The sequence below is a fragment of the Pristiophorus japonicus genome, chromosome 8 (genome assembly GCF_044704955.1).
Source record: "Pristiophorus japonicus isolate sPriJap1 chromosome 8, sPriJap1.hap1, whole genome shotgun sequence".
Lineage (NCBI taxonomy): Eukaryota > Metazoa > Chordata > Chondrichthyes > Pristiophoridae > Pristiophorus > Pristiophorus japonicus.
The window spans coordinates 56,348,006-56,368,096 of NC_091984.1; the positions used below are offsets into that span (position 1 = coordinate 56,348,006).

The 20,091-nt window shown below is 43.2% G+C and overlaps 1 protein-coding gene across 2 annotated transcripts in view; it reads right to left on the reverse strand.

The window, feature by feature from the left end:
• Window positions 1–20,091, reverse strand: part of plpp3 (phospholipid phosphatase 3) — a 163,462-nt gene that overhangs the window by 15,776 nt on the left and 127,595 nt on the right. For both annotated transcript variants that reach the window (XM_070886810.1, XM_070886809.1), the window contains exon 5: window positions 8,209–8,385. In XM_070886810.1, coding sequence (XP_070742911.1) covers window positions 8,209–8,385 — 177 coding nt within the window. The remainder of the gene's footprint in view (window positions 1–8,208; window positions 8,386–20,091) is intronic.

A 20,091-nucleotide genomic window follows, 5' to 3' on the forward strand; every position in this document is an offset into this window, starting at 1 on the left:
ACAATGAATGATGCTGTTATGACTTGGAATTCTCGAATTTTGAGACACTGGACTGTCTATTCCCACCAATCATTTGACATTTTGGGGATTAAGGGCTCAATTTTGCCCAAAGCCGTTTTCTAGCGTATTGCCAGAGTTACGCCCATTTCTCGAGGCCAGAAATACTCCAAAAATATTTGCGCCAAGTTTCCCCGTTGTATTTTTCAACATTGGCACCACGCAGCCTATCCAGTCACCTCGGGGGGTGGGGCGTGGAGCCTGCTGTCTGCGCCGAAAAAACGATGCAGCACCTCCTGCGCATGCGCGGGGAAAAAAAGGACATTTTTGATATTATTCCTATAGGCGCGCATGCGCAGTACAGCTCCCGGTCTGCAATCAGCCATTTTTAAAGAGCCAGTTGTGTGTGAGAGAACGTTGAGTGCTGTGAGAGAACATTGAAAAATCGGAGCTGCAATACAAGATGCAACGCGGCGCAAGGACCAAGAATTTCTTACAGGATGAAGTGAAGGCACTAGTTACTGTGATTGAGGCCAGACGGCACAAGCTGGACACCAGCAGAGGTCACATAAAAGTTCCACTCAAAGAAATGAAGAAATGCTGGAACCAACTTGCAGAAGATTACTGTGCAGTGGTGACCATCCTGAGATCTGGAGGCCAGTGCAAAAAGAAGTGGCAGGACCTTGGTCAAGTAGTTAGTGTAAGTAATATTTTCACTTATTCACTGGAATTGCAATTGTAATTGTGACCAGCTGGAAATGTCCCACCCAGCAGAAAGACATCCTCTCTAAAAAGTTGTATTTCCATCTTTGCAGAGGAAAGTGGCACATAACAAAAGGGAAAGAACTTGACAACAGGCGGAGGCCCGGCAAATCTGCACCCACTGACATCCTTGGAAGAGAGGGTCACTGCTTTGATAGGTCCTGCCTGGAGAAAATCAACCACCACTGCACAAGCTGGGCCCACACTCGATGGGCCCAATCTGAGGCTGGGGATTCCAGTGGGGCACACCCAGGGCCCCACCGTCCAAGGCTGCGGGTCCCAGTTGGGTGCAGCGAGGCACACCCAGGGCCTCACCGTCCGAGGCTGCACATCCCACTGGGATGCTGCAAGCCGCACCCAGGGTGAGGAGGGGGAGGAGAGCTCGACAGCGCTCTCCTGAGGTGCAGGATCTAACAGATATGGATCACATGATGTCAATGAGTGCGGAGAGCATTGACCTGACGCGATCACTTCTGGACATCATCAGTGGGGTGGGTGATGAGGTATCAGGACTGTCGGGAGAAGTAACAATGCTCTTACGAGAAATGGGAACAATGTCAGTGACCATGAGGAAGCGAATGTCACAGGTAGTTCAGACACTCTCAGTGAACATGAAGGAGGGAATGTTGCAGGTAGTTGAGACATTTTTGTTCAACATGAGAGAGGGAATGTTGGAGGTCGTTGAGGCACTGTCAGGGTGCATGAGGGAGGGCATGTTGGAGTTAGCTGCTGCAATAAGGAAACATGCCCAGACCCTGCACCCATTGACAGAATCAACTATCACTCCCACTCCAATCCCCAGACCAGCCTCTGAAGAGCCCCAAGCTGGCCCTCCATATTACCGCCACCGCCCCCACCTCCCCCCCTCCCCGCCTCAACAGGTGCGCATTACCCAAGATGCTAGAAAGAATAAGTTTGGTACCAACCCCAGAAACACTACGCCACTGCCTGCGGTGGAGTCACCAAGACCAAGCGCGGTGGGCAGTCTTAGAATATGGTGGAGGAGAGATGGGTGCAGCCTTTTTTTGCTGCTATTGTTACTGTTGTTGTTGTTATTATTGTTATTACTGTTGTAACTGTTCTCAAATTAAAAGTATTTTGTAAGTTATGTAAATTTACAAGTTTAAAGTTAGTAAGTGATCGTAAAGTTTGTAAGTGATCTTAACTAAAAACTTTGATACAAGAATATTTTTATTAAAGTTAAGTTAAGTACAAATGTTTGTTAAACTTTTGAATAAAATATATTTTACATTATAACAGAATAATTTACATGATTTGTTCCATTATTAACACAACTTTTGAAGTAAACAAGAATCATTTCCATCATTTGTTCCAATAACACAACACAACATTACAGAACAGGTCCAAACAGTAAACATGGTCTATGTGGAATAGTTGCCGCTGAGCCTTCAGGAAGCAAAGCGTTCACGGATGAGCCTCTGGCACAAGGCTCGAGCAATTGTTAAAGGGCCATGTCGGCCCGCCCTCCTCCGCCGTCGTGCTCCGGGTTCAGGTAGTTGCATGGCTTCCTCGTCCTCCTCCTCCTCCTCGTCATCTGCATCTTCCTCATCATTATCATCAGCCACTCTCACCGCAGGTGGGTCTTCTACTACCAGTTGCTGCTGCTTCATGATGGCTAAGTTATGCAGCATGCAGCACACAACAGTGAACTGACTGATAATCTCAGGGGAGTATAGCAAGTAGCCTCGGGAATGGTCCAGGCATCGGAAATGCTGTTTCAAGATGTCAATGGTCCTCTCTATGATGCTGCGCGGCGCAATGTGCGACATGTTGTATTCCAGCTCAGCTTCCGTCCGGGTTATGCATAGGGGCATCATGAGTCAGATGGCGAGGCTGAACCCTTTGTCTCCCAGCAACCAGCTCTGCCCTTCTGGCTGCTGCTGAAACATGGCAGATATAACGCTCTCGCATAGGATGAATGCATCATGGGTGCTCCCAGAGTATCTTGCATCAACTGACATGATGCGATTCACACGAGCTGTACATTAATGGAGTGGAAGCCTTTTCTGTTCGTGTACATCTCGGAATCCTCCAAATGTGCTCGCAAGGCAATGTGGTTACAATCAATGCAGTCCTATACCTTTGGGAAGCTAGCAATCCTGGAAAAGCCCACAGCCCTGTCAAACATTGCCTGGGCGGTCATGGGGAATTTTATGTAGTCATTCCTGCGGGCATATAGTGCAGCAGTCACCTGCCGAATGCAGATATGTGTTACATGTTGAGAAATGGCACACACATCCCAGTTGTAGCTTGGAAAGATCCGGATGCATAGAATGAAAGTGCAGCTATAACCTTCACTTCAACTGACAAAGCAATCCTCCTGACGCTTCTAGATTGCAGGTCTGCTTTCACCAACTCACAGATCTCAGTTACAACTTCTTTGCGGAAACGCAGCCTTCTGACATCATCATCATCATAGGGAGTCCCTCGGAATCGGGGAAGACTTGCTTCCACTCCAAAAGTGAGTTCTTTGGTGGCTGAACAGTCCAATACTAGAGCCACAGACTCCTCTGTCACAGATGGGACAGATAGTCGTTGAGGGAAGGAGTAGGTGGGATTGATATGCCGCACGCTCTTTCTGCTGCCTGCGCTTGATTTCTGCATGCTCTCGGCGTTGAGACTCGCGGTGCTCAGCCCCCTCTCGGATGCACTTCCTCCACTTAGGGCGGTCTTGGGCCAGGGACTCCCAGGTGTCAGTGGGGATGTTGCACTTTATCAGGGAGGCTTTGAGAGTGTCCTTGTAGCATTTCCGCTGCCCACCTTTGGCTCGTTTGCCGTGAAGGAGCTCTAAGTAGAACACTTGCTTTGGGAGTCTCGCGTCTAGCATGCGGACTATGTGGCCTGCCCAGCGGAGCTGATCGAGTGTGGTCAGTGCTTCAATACTGGGGATGTTAGCCTGAATGAGGACGCTGATGTTGGTGTGTCTGTCCTCCCAGGGGATTTACAGGATCTTGCGGAGACATCGCTGGTGACATTTCTCCAGCAACTTGAGGTATCTACTGTACATGGTCCATGCCATACAAGAGGATAGGTATTACTACAGCCCTGTAGACCATGAGCTTGGTGGCAGTTTTGAGGGCCAGTTTTGGTCTTCAAACACTCTTCCTCAGGCGGCCAAAGGCTGCACTGGCGCACTGGAGGCGGTGTTGGATCTCATCATCGATGCCTGCTCTTGTTGATAAGAGGCTCCCGAGATATGGGAAGTGGTCCACTGCATCATTCAAGTAAAGGTACGATCTCCTGTCTCAATATACCCGTGGTGGATAAGGCCTCCTGTCCAGCACTCTATGGGCTATGAGGTTCCTCATGCGATGACGTTGAATCAATTGTCTTCTCCGCAGCACCATGATGCAGAAGGCTCGCACAAGTTATGGCATTGTGAGTTTTGCCCCCATGCTTAAATTTTACCTTTGCAAGAAGCTCAAAATGGCAGGCAGGCAAGACAGTTTCTTTGTTCCCCAAGGTCTGTATGGACCACACCCAGGTCTGAGCAAGCGCAGTGATCAGGAATCCCCCCCACCCCGGGCTCATTGCAATCTTGCGACTTCTTCCGATCGCGTTCAACAGCACTTTCTCCCCTGCGCACCCCCCCCCCGCCCCCACCCCCCAGGCTCATTGCAGTCTTGTGGTTTCTTCCGATCGCATTCAACAGCATCAATCCCCCCACCCCCCACAAACCCACCCGGGCTCATTTGATGCCTAGTGCAGTCTCCCGATCACCACCTCCCTCCTTGGGCTTGTTTTGCAGTCGAGCCCTGAGCCCGTGCCTGGGCGCAGGGCTGATTCTGCCGGCCGATGTTGCGACCCTCCAGCCCTGTTTGCAGATGTTTGGTGGTGGCATTAAAAAAATATGAAAAGTTCAGAATTCCATCAAACTTCCATCTACTCCGTTGAAAGGTTAAAAAAAATTTAATCTTTATTATGCATATTTAAAGTGTTCTTATCTCCCTCCAAAACTTTGATGAAGAACAATGGCATCTTTCTGTGCTGCTATTACAATGTGCGCTGCATTCTCTTAACTCACCAGAAGGTTTTTCGGGTGTGACCAGATACATTGACCTAGGAGAACATTTTTGGGGGCAAACTTTGAAAAATGATTAAAAAAACTGGCGCAGACATGAAGTAACACTGCCTACGAGTCAAAAAAACTAACCTAGTAAAATATTAACTAACTCAGTTACGCTGGCGCATATTCCTTGGGAAAACTTTCATTTAAAAACTTATGTCAAAAAAAGCGGTGCGTGCCAAAGAAAATGGCGCAAACGACTGAGGAAAATTGAGCCCTAAATTTTACTCTTTACCATCATTATTCTGAGCTGCTGCCATATCAAAAACACAAAAAAATAACAAAACGGGGAGAAAAATTAATTCAATGCCACAGGATGTTCTTCAAAAACTTGGAGCTAGTTCACTAAGACGATTTTTTAAGTGTGTTTTAATGGCATGTTGGCATCGTTAAACGGATTTGTGAGGTGTACCAAATTATTGGATTCTATTTTGAAAACTCCGTATTCAGGGACTTGAGCACAAAAGATCTAGGCTGACACTCGTGCAGTGCTGAGGGAGTGCTGCACTGTCGGATCAGATGAGACATTAAGCCGAGGCCCCGTCTGCCCTCTCAGGTGGATGTAAAAGATCCCATGGCACTATTTCGAAAAAGAACAGGGGAGTTATCCCCGGCGTCCTGGCCAATATTTATCCCTCAATCAACATAACAAAAACAGATTATCTGGTCATTATCACATTGCTGTTTGTGGGAGCTTGCTTGTGTGCAAATTGCCTGTATGTTTCCTACATTACAACAGTGACTACACTTCAAAAAGTACTTCATTGGCTGTAAAATGCTTTGAGACGTCCGGTGGTCGTGAAAGGCGCTATATAAATGTAAGTCTTTCTTTTATTCAAAGTTAACCATATTGGCTATTGTAAACATTTATGCTGCAGTATCAACATTTTGCAATTTTGTGCAGACTTCCTGGAAAGTTTTAACCCCAAACTAAAATGATAAAGATGTCATTGCATTATCATGTGACTGCATTCACCCGTCTTCCAATCTGAGTTAGCAATTATTTTCCAAGATATTTCACAGAAGGATGAACTAAGCCAAACTAATCATTCTTAGAATGAAGTACATTCATAACTGCAAATGGAAATGTTACTTAAAAAGTGGATGTAAATTAGATTTAAATGTATTTTTAGTTTTTTTAAAGATACAATATATTCTGTAGAGAATCTTGCTGATGAAATTTGTTGAGGCCATATTATAATGTTGAATTCTGGGTTATGCATATCTATTTTGTGTATATATGGAGAGAGAGAGAGATCTGCACAGGGTAGGAAATGCTGTTAAATCAACAGCTTTTTACTTTACAACAGTCACTTCCTTATTCCTCAACCAGTCTATCACATGAAGATAATCAAGCAAGGCATAATGCTATACTTCTTTTTAACCAGATAAATACATTCAATACATAGCTGCCTTTGGGAGTCAAAAAGATAGAATTACCTCTTGTTAGGAGACAATGGTCTTCATTTCTGTACAATTGTATCTCATACACTGCAATGTCTCACTGGAACGGATAGTATGCACCAAGGTCAGAGTCACTCCAAAGTTCAGTTTTGAAGAGGGCACCTTTCCTTACAATAGCTAATTCCAGGGAGTGCAGTACATCGAACAATGACATTTATGCAAAAGCTTCAAGTTGAAGCTCAGCTGCAGTACTAGCAGGGTATATGTAAGGAAGTGGACCTAGAATGTAACTGTGAAGTATACATGTCTGATATAAATACCAATTCAGAGGTCCTTATTGGCTTTTTAGAAACATAGAAACATAGAAAATAGGAGCAGTAGGCGGCTATTCGACCCTTCGAGCCTGCACTGCCATTCAATATGATCATGCCTGATCCTCTATCTCAATGCCATATTCCCACTTTTTCCCCATACCCCTTGATGCCTTTTGTGTCTAGAAATCTATCTATCTCCTTCTTAAATATATTCAGGGACTTGGCCTCCACAGCCTTCTGTGGTAGAGAATTCCACAGGTTCACCACCCTCTGAGTGAAAAAATTTCTCCTCATCTCGGTCCTAAATTTCCTACCCCATATCCTGAGACTGTGACTCCTTGTTCTAGACTTCCCAGCCAGGGGAAACATCCTCCCCGCATCCAGTCTATCCAACCCAGTCAGAATTTTATAGTTTCAATGAGATCCCCTCTCATTCTTCTAAACTTCAGGCCTAGTCGATCCAATCTTTCCTCATGCGACAGTCCTGCCATCCCAAGAATCAGTCTGGTGAACCTTCGCTGCACTCCCTCTATGGCAAGTATATCCTTTCTTAGGTAAGGAGACCAAAACTGCACACAATACTCCAGGTGTGGTCTCACCAAGGCCCTGTATAACTGTAGTAAGATATCCTTGCTCCTGTACTCAAATCCTCTTGCAATGAAAGCCAACATACCATTTGCCTTCCTAACTGCTGTTTGCTTTCAATGACTGGTGTACAAGCTCAAAACTTGCATTTTGCATTGCACTATTGCCACTTCTTGGCCATCTCAGAGTTTTAAGGAGAGGGGTTCTTTAATGACTGTCCAGTTTCATGCAGTATGAGACTACCACTAAATACTACACAACTCCTTAGCCTAGCAATAAGTGTTCAAATATCCTGGCATTGGATTGGATGCTTGAGATATTCTTATCCAAATAATCCACTTAAAGGGACAAGACCGAACTGCAGTTTTTCCACTGTCAGTGTGTAGCTGACAGTATACAGTTAGATATCCATACACTTCTTCACTGTGGCAAGATGATTTAGTGGTTTTAAGTAAATATTAATAGTTCACAGAGATATGTGGACTCAACCTAAGCCACATCAAAGTGTCTGTTGTTTGGTAAACTTGTCAGTAATATCTGACTCTCAAACATTTTCAGCTTCACTACTAGAGAACTAAAGGAGAGATTGAAATGATATCGACAAAACCAATGGCTTGCCGCTGTGATTTTGACGACTGATACAAAGATAAAGGCAGAGGACAAGGTTTCAATCCATGCCGCATGATTTCCTGTCAGCACTGCCTTTCTCCTTTGTGGTATAAATTATAGTCTTGTAGCAGAATGAGTATAGATGTAGCCGCCAAATGTAATGCTGACCTCAATCAAAAGAAACTGTAATCAACCCTGCCCTAGAATGATGAGCATACATACTTAAACCACTAGTACTTTCTCACAGAAAAAAATTGGCAGGTATAACTAGAGTAGGTAATAATTTCCACTCTCCACATTTCCTCTATTCTCTGTTCTCAGGGAGTTGTGATTGTTAAGTTGTGAGTCAGATTTGAATTGGTGACTCATAGCCATTGAGGAGCTGCCTTAGATGCTCAAAAACAGATTCATCTGAGAAAGAGTTGTAAAATACAATGACGTGATACTTACTATGAAATAAGCCACCAGGGCTCCCTGCACAAAGCCAGCCAAAACGTCTGTGGGATGATGTTTATGGTCTGAGACACGAGACAGCCCAGTGTAAAAAGCCATCATCACCAGTGTGAACTGGAGCAGGGGTCGAAGGAGCCGGCCTCCCCTCCACGTGAACCGGGCCTGCAGATAAAACTGAAGAGATAAAGAGGGGGACATTTAGTTTCTAAAGTTAATGTTACTTTTTCAAATGTCACACTTTTAACGTCACCACTTAAACAGACAATCTACCACAGAAAAAGTTTCAAAATGCTGCCACTTATCACATGTGGATGTTGCAAGACTCAAAACATTTGCCAGAAATATAGTGGTGTACTAACCAATATAAATAATGTTCCAAGCTTTTAGGTATTTTTTTATTTATCCTCAGTCATTTGAGATTTGTTTTAAATTAATTTCCTTAATTTTTTTAAGGAGTGCACCCTTAATTCAACCATTCCTGCCCCCATCCACAGTCACCAAGAACACAACTGTCTTAAAGTGAGCTCCATCACAGTCACGCCTTGAATCCTGTGCTATTATGGAAATGGCACGAGCGTTGACAGGAGTTGGACTACAAAGTAGTAACTCCCTATTCTAGGGAAAAATGTCCAATATTCCATTTGTCAGAACACATTAATGGTCCTAGATTTGAATACATTTTACTTCAGGGCACAGTTTCTACTATTGTCTTTATCAACATCAGGATAATTCATATTACACATTATTTGATAATATACTTTAATTTCTCCTCATCACCCTCTCTACCAATTCCTCATTTTCCTTGGCTAAGACCTCTTCGCTCCATTAATCAGTTCCATGACTGACACGATGCACTTGTACAGGGCATGACTGGTTCTTCTGGTTCCAGAAATGTTTCACCCCGAGACAGATTGCTTCACTCCTGTGCATTCCACAAAGCTCTCCAAATTATGTTCAGATATAGTTCAGATGTTGGTGACTGCTGGAATGAGAAACCAGACCTTGGCGTATCATAGTACATTGGCTGGATTAATTATTGTACCGGTAACAACAATTTAATCTAAGTAAACCGAGAAATGCCAGGCCTTAGTATTCACACATATGTAGTTAAAATAATCATAAATCCTAAAGGAAATCTTAATCACTGTAACCACACTTTGAAGTGCTAATAGTCAATGGTATAAAAATGTTAATTACTAGAAACAGGTGTTCAGATTTAACTCAATAAAAACTGAGGATACCATTGAGCATGGTTCCAAAATGGAGAACCGGCCTAAGAAGACTTTTGATGTTAGTGGGTGTACCCAGGCAAGTGACTGCAACAATGTGTAGTAATTAAAGTTAATAAAAAACATTTGCGCAAACTGCATCAAATATTTCTGTCATCTTGCTACAATATGGTTTGTGCAGTCAATTCCTGTTTATATCTGTGGAGTGTTTCAAGTGCATATAAAATAAATGAGATCTAATTAGAAAAAAAATAACCTCAACCACACACAAAATGTATGACACCATGGCAATTGCATGACATCATCCAGACATCTGACGTGCATGTCTGTTAGGTACATAACTTTAAATTTCCTAACATCACTTGCACACTTAACAGGAATATCCATTTAAAAGAAGATTTAAAAGGATGCATGACAAGAAAATCTATGAATTTTCTATCATATGAATTTTCTATAATATAGTGGCTCAACCATGGCTAACAAGGGAAATTAGGGATGGTGTTAAATCCAAGGAAGAGGCATATAAATTGGCCAGAAAAAGCAGCAAACCTGAGGACTAGGAGAAATATAGAATTCAGCGGAGGAGGACAAAGGGTTTAATTAGGAGGGGGAAATAAAGTATGAGAGTAAGCTTGCAGGGAACATAAAAACTGACTGCAAAAGCTTCTATAGATATGTGAAGAGAAAAAGATTAGTGAAGATAAATGTAGGTTCCTTGCAGTCAGAATCAGGTGAATTTATAATGGGGAACAAAGAAATGGCAGACCAATTGAACAAATACTTTGGTTCTGTCTTCACTAAGGAAGACACAAATAACCTTCCGTAAATACTAGGCGACTGAGGGTCTAGCGAGGAGGAGGAACCGAAAGAAATCCTTATTAGTCAGGAAATTGTGTTAGGGAAATTGATGGGATTGAAGACCAATAAATCCTCTGGGCCTGATAGTCTGCATCCCAGAATACTTAAAGAAGTGGCCCTAGAAATAGTGGATACATTGGTGGTCAGTTTCCAACATTCTATAGACTCTGGATCAGTTCCTATGGATTGGAGGGTTGCTAATGTAACCCCACTTTTAAAAACAGGAAGGACAGAAAACAGGGAATTATAGACCGGTTAGCCTGACATCGGTAGTGGGGAAAATGTTGGAATTAATTATTAAAGATGTAATAGCAGCACATTTGGAATGCAGTGACAGGATCGGTCCAAGTTAGCATGGATTTATGAAAGGGAAATCATGTTTGACAAATATTCTAGAATTTTTTGAGGATGTGGACAAGGGAGAACCAGCAGATGTGGTGTATTTGGACTTTGAAAAGGCTTTTGACAAAGTCCCACACAAGAGATTAGTGTGCAAAATTAAAACACATGGTATTGGGGGTAATGTATTGACATGGATGGAGAACTGGTTGGCAGACAGGAAGCAAAGAGTAGGAATAAATGGGCCCTTTTCAGAATGGCAGGCAATGACTAGTGGGGTACCACAAGATACAGTGCTGGGACCCCAGCTATTTAGAATATACATTAATGATTTAGACAAAGGAATTGAATGTAATTTCTCCAAGTTTGCAGATGACACAATGCTGGGTGGCAGTGTGAGCTGTGAGGAGGATGCTAAGAGGCTGCAGGGTGACTTGGACAGGTTAGGTGAGTGGGCAAATGCATGGCAAATGCAGTATAATGTAGATAAATGTGAGGTTATCCACTTTGGTGACAAAAACAGGAAGGCACAATATTATCTGAATGGTGACAGATTAGGAAAAGGGGAGGTGCAACGAGACCTGGGTGTCATGGTACATCAGTCATTGAAAGTTGGCATGCAGGTACAGCAGGCAGTGAAGAAGGCAAATGGCATGTTGGCATTCATAGCGAGAGGATTTGAGTTTGAAAGCAGGGAGGTCTTACTGCAGTTGTACAGGGCCTTGGTGAGGCCAAACCTTGAATATTGTGTGCAGTTTTGGTCTCCTAATCAGAGGAAGGACATTCTTGCTATTGAGGGAGTGCAGCGAAGGTTCACCAGACTGATTCCAGGGATGGCAGGACTGACATATGGAGAAAGACTGGATCGACTCGGCTTATATTCACTGGAATTTAAGGGATCTCATAGAAACATATAAAATTCTGACGGGATTGGACAGGTTAGATGCAGGAAGAATGTTCCCGATGTTGGAGAAGTCCAGAACCAGGGGTCACAGTTTAAGGATAAGGGGTAAGCCATTTAGAACTGAGATGAGGAGAAACTTCTTCACTCAGAGAATTGTGAACCTGTGGAATTCTCTACCACAGAAAGTTGTTGAGGCCAGTTCGTTAGGTATATTCAAAAGGGAGTTAGACGGCTAAAGTGATCAAGGGGTATGGAGAGAAAGCAGGAATGGGGTACTGAAGTTGCATGATCAGCCATGATCATATTGAATGGTGGTTCATGCTCGAAGGGTCGAATGGCCTACGCCTGCACCTATTTTCTATGTTTCTATGTAAATATGATCAGCAAGTACTGATTAGCGCTCAGATCATCTTATCTTATAGTGATTAGATTGGAACACATGAAAAGGAACAGATATAAGAAACTGTAAAAAAAAATGTAGGGTAAACATTTATAAATGCCCGTTTACATTTTTAATACCTGAATGAAACTGAAAATGTGATCATAAAACCCATCATCATCATCATCATAAAACAGACATTTAGAATCTACACACGGCCCATGGTAGTGCTTGAGAAAAGGCCTTGCTATGACTTTTTCCTGTAGTGATCATTTGCAAACGACACCACATTGTTTTAATTACTTGTTCGATGGTTGGTGTTTTGGAACATCAATAAGTAATGCAGCAGAGACGTGGGATTGTTTCAATTTCTCATGCCTCTGACTTCCCGATCTTAGCTACATTGGCTGCAGGTTGATGCTGGGTGGAAATCAGACAACCCAATTAGAGTGCTAAAATTGGAGGGATAATTGTTCCCGAGGCATATAGAGCTCCTAGTTGGCAGTTCAGAGCAGCATAGATCAAGGCAGAGAACCAATCTGCCTATGTTCTACATTAGGTGTGTGGCTCAGGGAAACCAAAGCAGAAAAGTATATGGGAGCCACGGCTAAATAAGGAAATGTCAAGCTTCCACAGATGGGCTATTGTGATGCTGATGAGCCCAGTCAGGAAACCAGCCTCGGACAGTTCAGGAGTGTACTGTTTGCCGATGAATAATGAACGAAAAGGTCATTCGTAAAGCATTATCTTGGAGCATTCCTTTAAAGCAACATTGTTATTTAACACAAGGCCAATTACTGTCTTAATGTTACCAGTTTGAAATAGACTAGGTCACTCGCCATCATTAACTTCCTTGGCTGTAACTGCAGATTGTAATAGGGAGGAAGGAGTGAGGGGAACACGCTGTCCTCTGCAACAGTTGAACTCAAGGAAAATGTGAAAACTTGATCTAGCTCCAATTCAGCATTGATTTTTTTTTAAATGGAAGTTTAATCAAAAATGTAGTCGAGTTTGACATTGGGTCAGTTCTACCAAATGTCCTATATTTGGAACAGTTCCAATTTCAGTCTCAGGTTTGCCTACCTGAGCTATATGGAATCACTATCTCTGAACTGTATGGAGTGTCTCAGTAAAACTGCAGATCAAACTCACCCATAATAGGACAAAGAGTGAGGCAGAAATGGAAAAATGTGGCAAAAATTACCAATTTTGCAAAAAAATGACTTGCAGCCCAAGGAAGACTGAAAAACATCCAAGGCTATAATGATTTTAGACGATTTTCAGGCGCATGGTGTAGTCGGCCCCTGGCATATACTAATGAGAGGGCCAACACCTGTTTTAGGACTCCTTTGAGGAATTGGGCTGCCTTGAGCAGAACAGGTGCCGGGCCTTCCGACAAGCACTGACAACTCACTTACAGTATTGAAATGAGACCCAATGCCCAATTTTGAGCTGGCCTCGCGCCTCCCGGTGGAGCATGTGCTGCATGCGCAGACGAATTTCTAGTTCAGTTTCTCTTTTTGTTTGTTTTAGTTTTACAGTTCAGGAACACCCATGTGAAAATCTTTGTATGGGCAGAGTTCCAGAGTTCCCACAAGTTTGACAACAATGAGCCCCAATACTGCTGCAAATGGTTAGCCTTTCATTATGGTAATATGATGATGATGATGATGATGATCGACCAGAATCAAACAAGGCGCACTGCAGCAACAGCCTATGGTTGCGCAACTGAAAGCTTTAGGACATACTTTGAGCTTTAAATACAAAGATTAAACCAAGTAATGAGCAATACTCCTGGTATTGAGATGCAGACTGCTTTACAGTTCAGCTGAGGGGGAGGGGAGTTCTGCCTCTACAGAATTTCTTTCATGGATGTTTTGTCAGAAACTGCAGGGTAGGGCCTCCCTGCCAGTTCCGGTGGAAATGTGGGGACACAATGGGAAAAGGTAACAGGAAGCACAGCACTTGTCCCACAAATCAAAGGAACAGAGGTAGGTTAGCTGAGAGATGGGCAGGAGGAGACCACAAGCACTGGAAACCACTCCAGCAAATTGCTACCTTCCTGTACAAGCTGGAGGAAGAGGCAGACGTAGAACTGAGGTCAGCACATTTCGGATGTCCCTTCCCACAATGGGAAAGATTATTGGTTATATCAATAATCCAAGTTAAAAAACATGCCAAAATGTTGAGAGTTTTTGCCATCATCTAATGTATCCTACAAAAGCACTATGTGTGTCTAAAGAATTTATGGTTAATGTTTCATATTTGGTCCATGAACAATCAACAAATTCTCTGTGACTTGACTAACTACTGGCAGATTGCACACAATGCAAGCAGCTGCGAAGAAAGTTAAAAACAATTCTGACATTGAAAGCTTATAACAAATATGGAGCTGAGTATCATCTGCATTTTTTTACTATAGCTTTCTATGGAACAGCCTATGCAAGATCTTTTTATGGAACCCCTGTATACTATACATCCTTTCTAATATCTAAAAACATTTATAGGTATTTAGGATCTGCACCATCAGTGAATCTCCCATGACTTTGCTCATCACAAGTCAGAGGATATACTGTACTATAACGTGGGCCCACTAAAACCCAACATATGTACAGGGCACTCCGTAAACCCCGGCAACAAATCAGTGAGTCGTTGCCCACTCCACTCCTTGATGTTCTTCTCATTAGCTCATACTCAACACTACTGATGTTCGCTAAGAGTGAACTCTGTGTTGTGGGCTGCATGTGGGAATTACTGATCTTGCAATAGATCAAAAATTCCCACCTGCAGCCCCAATGTGCTCAGAGAACAAATCAACAACTTTTTGTCAGGTCCTGCAGCCAGAAGCAGCAAGGACTTCCTATGAATTAGGATAGTGCTGGAGGGAGAGAGTGTCTCTGTAAACTGGGAGAGTCAGAGGGGTATAGTGTCGCTGAACTGCAGAGATGGTGTAAGGGGAAATGTCCTTGTGAATTGCAGCAGGTTGCAGGGGAAAAACTGAACTAGAGTTTAGAGGAGTGCAGTGCCTCTGTGACACGGGAGCGTGGAGGATAAAGTGCCTAGGTGAACTAGGGGAGTGAAGAGTGCCTTTGTGAACTGAAACAGGCTATAGATGAAATTGGTGAATGGGGAAGGAGGTTAGAGGGAAAAGAATCTCTGAAATGGGGTATTGGAGGAGGTACCTCTGATGGGGAAAGTGTTTGTTCAGGAAACAAATATCAATATAGATAAACCCAAATGTCACTTACATTTTCCTGTAGCACTTTATGGATTAAAAATCAATAGGCATGAAATATAAAAGAGCTTTTAAAAATATTTTAACGTTTCATGCTCATCAAAGTTGGAATGATACATTCAACTGCACCCAATGTCAGCCTCAATGACTCCCATACCAGGTAATGCATGGGTTTAATGCAGTATATTGTTTCCGCAGGACTACCTTAACTCCAACTACATTTGTGAACATTCTACTGCAGTGGTGCAACATCTCTATTCTTCCTTGCAATTGCACTGAATAAGACTGACAATTAGCGCTGGATTATGACAGTTTTATGCTATGGGTTCATGTTCACTGGAAACTGTGTTTACAGTATTCAAATTGACTTCACATTTAATTCCTGCAGCTCAAAGACAGAGAAGGCATCATTTATCACATCACTCTGGGTTGGAAGTAAATATAGGTTGCAGAGGTGAAAGAATATGCCGCTCAGTCCCATAACACAGTCATTTCAAAGGCAGGCAAATATTTCTGCTGGTCTTCAATATTTAGCACCAGGTTCTCACCATTTATGAAAACAAAAAAGCCTAGATTTTTCAATTGGAGTTATTTTAACACCACTCAGCAATCGGAAAATGTAGGGCATAAACTGTTGAAGAGAAGAAAAAAAATGCGCCATCAACTATAATTTAATCCTAAATAAATTTAATTTCTAAACCATGTTTCATAGTACTGGAAAGAGTAATGAGTGTAGATATAATAGTTTAAAAAGTAGCCAAAATTGCAAGTAATATCAGCTGCAACAACACCAGTCTATAGAGCTTAAGTCAGATTTATCGCAATTGTCTCATACTCTTAATGTTAAGAGGGTGTCTGTACACTTGCTAACATCTCAGGCATCATTTATTCGCATGAGTTATGTTTTACAACCAGGAGGCTAAGGGGATTGGGAAGAGACATTTTGTGCTGAGTTCCCACTGCAGTGAAACCATCAATTTTTGCTCCAAGGAGTGAGGGTTGGAGTGTGTCAACTCTTCAGTTAAAGAAAAAAAGAAAAATAAACTGTGAACTGGTACAGGTATTAATAAACCGCAACCCAGAATTGCATGATTGTTGCAGTACATTTTCCAGCTGATTCTCAGTGTCTGCTATCCCTAGGAATGTACTTGAGAGTTCCCATGGCTTCCTTCCCAGCTTCACACATTCTTTACAACCGCATAATGACAATTACTAAGGATTTCAGAAGGCGCAAAGATAATGAGGGATAACTTATCAAGTACACAGAAGGTTCTCACAAACTAGGTTGTCTCGCATCAGGACTCATTTGTGTTTTTGTCTGAATGATGTTGGAATCAAACCCATATTATGATAATATGACATCTCTATGTTGTCCCACCAGCTGCTTTCAACAGATGTATTATGTCTTGAGCAACTAGAACCATTCAATAGTTATTCTCCCCCATTCCTCTTTTATTCCCCTCATACAAAGGAACGGCAAAAAAAGAGGGGAAACCCATGAAGTCCATTTTACCTTATGTTAGACAAGTTCATGCACCACCCTCTACAATTAATGGTAGTGTTAACTCCTGAGGGATGCGACCATTAGAAACTACAAGAGTATCCTTAAGTGACAAACTTCCCAATTTTCCTTCCTCTCTACATTCTTTAGTAGAGATGAGAGAAAGAGGAAGTTTCACAAAATGAGAGATTTTAAATTAGGAATGCGCCAAACTGGGTATTTTTTAATGTTAGAATAACAATTCACATATCCATAATAAAATAAAAATCCTATATCTGCAAGCCTTTCCTGTCAACGTTTCTATTATAATTTCCATGATCTCCATTTATAATGGAAACTATTTAATAAACTTGCCATGATTTAATGACACTCTCCTGCCAGAAGTGGCAATGCACCACCCCAGACTTCCAGCTCCTCAGCGTGTACTACAGAGAAACCCCTATACTTCAATCAACACTGCTTCCCAAATTGCCATGGAACTTGCTATTTAACTATAAAAAAAGTAAAATAAAATCAAAGTATTGTATAAAAATAGAGACTGTTAAATAGGGACTGCATTACATCTGTATGCTCTGCTCAAATTATCCCCTACTCCCTAACTCTGATTCAGCTGAAGACTACATTTGGTTTTGGCTTCCCATGTGTAATGCCACAGGGGATAGACGAGTATGACATAAATTGTATACCTCGGTTCAGTGCATGTAATCCACAGCAAACAACTCAAGACTGGTTTGCACCCATTGAACTTGCAGCAGCTGGTCTTGAGAACAATGCCGAGTTATTCAATCCAATTCCATGTTTGCAATGTCAACTTTCACCACTGGATTAAGAGTTAGTCCTGGGCTACAAGCCAGGAGATTTACGTCAAGGTTAAATGTAGTTCATTAACTGATCTCAGCGCCAAATCAAACCTAAGTGTGCAACGGTCAGAGACCTTAACTTTTTTAGTACAGCTCTCCCCCATAACTTTCAAACAATGGCTATATTTTTCCCCATAGAAAGATTACAAAAATAAGCATTCTATGAATTTTAATGAGTATTAAAAGTTAAAATTAAGGGAACATATTGGTCCGGAATTTCCTGAAACTGTATACCTGGCAAGTTACACCAAAATTTACGCCAATCTTCCTGCTGGAGAGTTATGCCGAAATTTCCAGAAAATCTCTATCGCATACAGTAGAACATAAATCTACGTCATCAACCGTAACCTGAGGCAGGCAACGAATGTATGCCATATTTGGTTCTATAAGTCCCTGTATGTGTGTAAATGAAAGTTTAAAGCCAGTAAACCACCATTGATGTAGAATACGCACTTCAAGTTTAAGAAAATGCAACTGTGGAAATGTTTCAATTTTTTAATGCAAATCATTTTAATGCCATAAAGATAAATCCAAATAAACAAAAATATACTGTAGTTCCTAGAAGATAAATCACATAAACAAATTGCCAAAAAAACACCAGAAATATGACTTAGGTCCTGTTGCACCTAAAATTTTAGGCATAGATTTATTTACAGCCCATTCAGAACTGGCATAAATTCTGGAAATTTGTTTGAGCTGCACTTTTGCATGTGGGCAGAGCTATGTTAATGAGTGGCAGAGAGCTTCAGATGAGGTTTTGCAAAACAGCATAAAAGATTGAGGAAATCCAGGCGTAGAGTAAAACTTATATCTGAATTTCCTACATCTTATGCACCAAAGTACCCAATCAATGGCTTACCTACCAATCGATACAATGGAAAAGATCAAAAGGTGTCCAAATTATAAAAAGTAAAGGCAGCACTGATGTATTGATAGCAACACATTTTAGTAAACACTATCACCTCAAAGTGGTAGACATCAAAAGTAAAGCTTAGTGTATCTTCTTTTTCACTGTTTTGTCTTTTTGAATCTAATCTTGCAATCCTACAAATTAGAATAGAAAGTCTAATTAGGTCCAGTATACTGAAACTGGAAGCCTAAAGCTGCTTTTATAATGATGCCGATCGGATTTCGGGAGATCAACATTCATGAACCAGCTCCCAGCATTTAGACTTCTCAATCCAGTGCCCTTATCCCGATGGTAAATTCATGCACTGTGATTATTTCCACAATGTTCTGGTCCCTCTGCGCGCACCGCCGTTTGGTACTGTGCACTCGGTCCGGTCGCGCATGCACAGCACCAAACAGTGCGGTGGCTGCAGCCTGCACTGGCACGCTTTCCTTGGCTCCGTGAGGAGAAGGTCAGGGGATCGGATGGGTGAGGGATGAGAGGGGATTGTGGGGGAGGGTTGGGGGGAGAAAGGAGAGTGGGTCGAAGGGGGGGGTGGGGAGAAGAGGGGTATCGAAGGGGGGAGATAGGAGAGGGGAGCAAAGGGAGGGGAGGGGATCGAGGAAGAGAGCAGCTCGAAGGGGAAAGGAGAGGGGAATCAAAGGGGGGAGGAGAGGGGTTCGAGGGAGGGAGGAGAGGGAATCGAGGGGCGGAGGAGAGGGGATTGAAGGGGGAGGGGTTCGAGGAAGAGAGCAGCTCGAAGGGGAGAGGCGAGGGGAATCAAAGGGGGGAGGAGAGGGGTTCGAGGGGAAGAGGAGAGGGGATTGAAGGGGAGGAGAAAGGGGAGTGGATCGAGGTGGAGGGAAGAGGGGATTGAAGGGGGAGGAGAATGGATCGAAGGAGAGAGGAGAGGGGATTGAAGGGGGAGGAGAGGGGAGCGAGGGAGGAGAGGGGGATCGAGGGGGGAGAAAGGAGAGTGGATCGAAAGGGGGGAGAAGAGCAGCTTGAAGGGGAGAGGAGAGGGGGATCAAAAGGGGAGGAGAGGGGTTCGAGGGAGGGAGGAGAGGGGATTGGAAGGGGAGGAGAGGAGATTGAAGGAGGAGGAGAAAGGAGAGGGGATCGAGGGGGGGCGGAGAGGGGTTTGAAGGGGAAGGGAAGGGGATTGAAAGGGAGCGGGGGAAGAGACTGAATCGAAGCGGGGGAGGAGAGGGGAGCGAAGGAGGGGATGGGGGGGGTGTGAAGAGGAGCTCAGAAGGGGAGAGGTCAGAAACTCGGGGGGGGGGTTGGGGGGAGAGAAGGTCAGGAACTCGGGGAGATAAAATCAGGAATTTGTTCAGGGGGAGCATGGTGAAAATAGTGGAGAGGGGGAAAATCAGGCTGATCCAGGTCTAAAGGATGGGTACAGAGAGAAAGAATGTGACCAGATAGGAAGATAGATCACATTCTCCCACCCTCCGTTCTTCCACCCCCACCCCTGTTACACCTGCACCACATTTCCCCTCTCCTTCTCCCCTCCTCCCCCCAGAAGGCAGTGATTCAAGAAGGCAGCTCACTTCCACCCTCTCAAGGGCAACTAGTGATGGGCAATAGACAAATTAATTTGAAAAGATGAAAGCGTATTCTGTGTTGGGGCATACTGGGGAGCGGAAGGAGCAGCGTGGCAGCGTACCACTCCAGAGAGCAGCA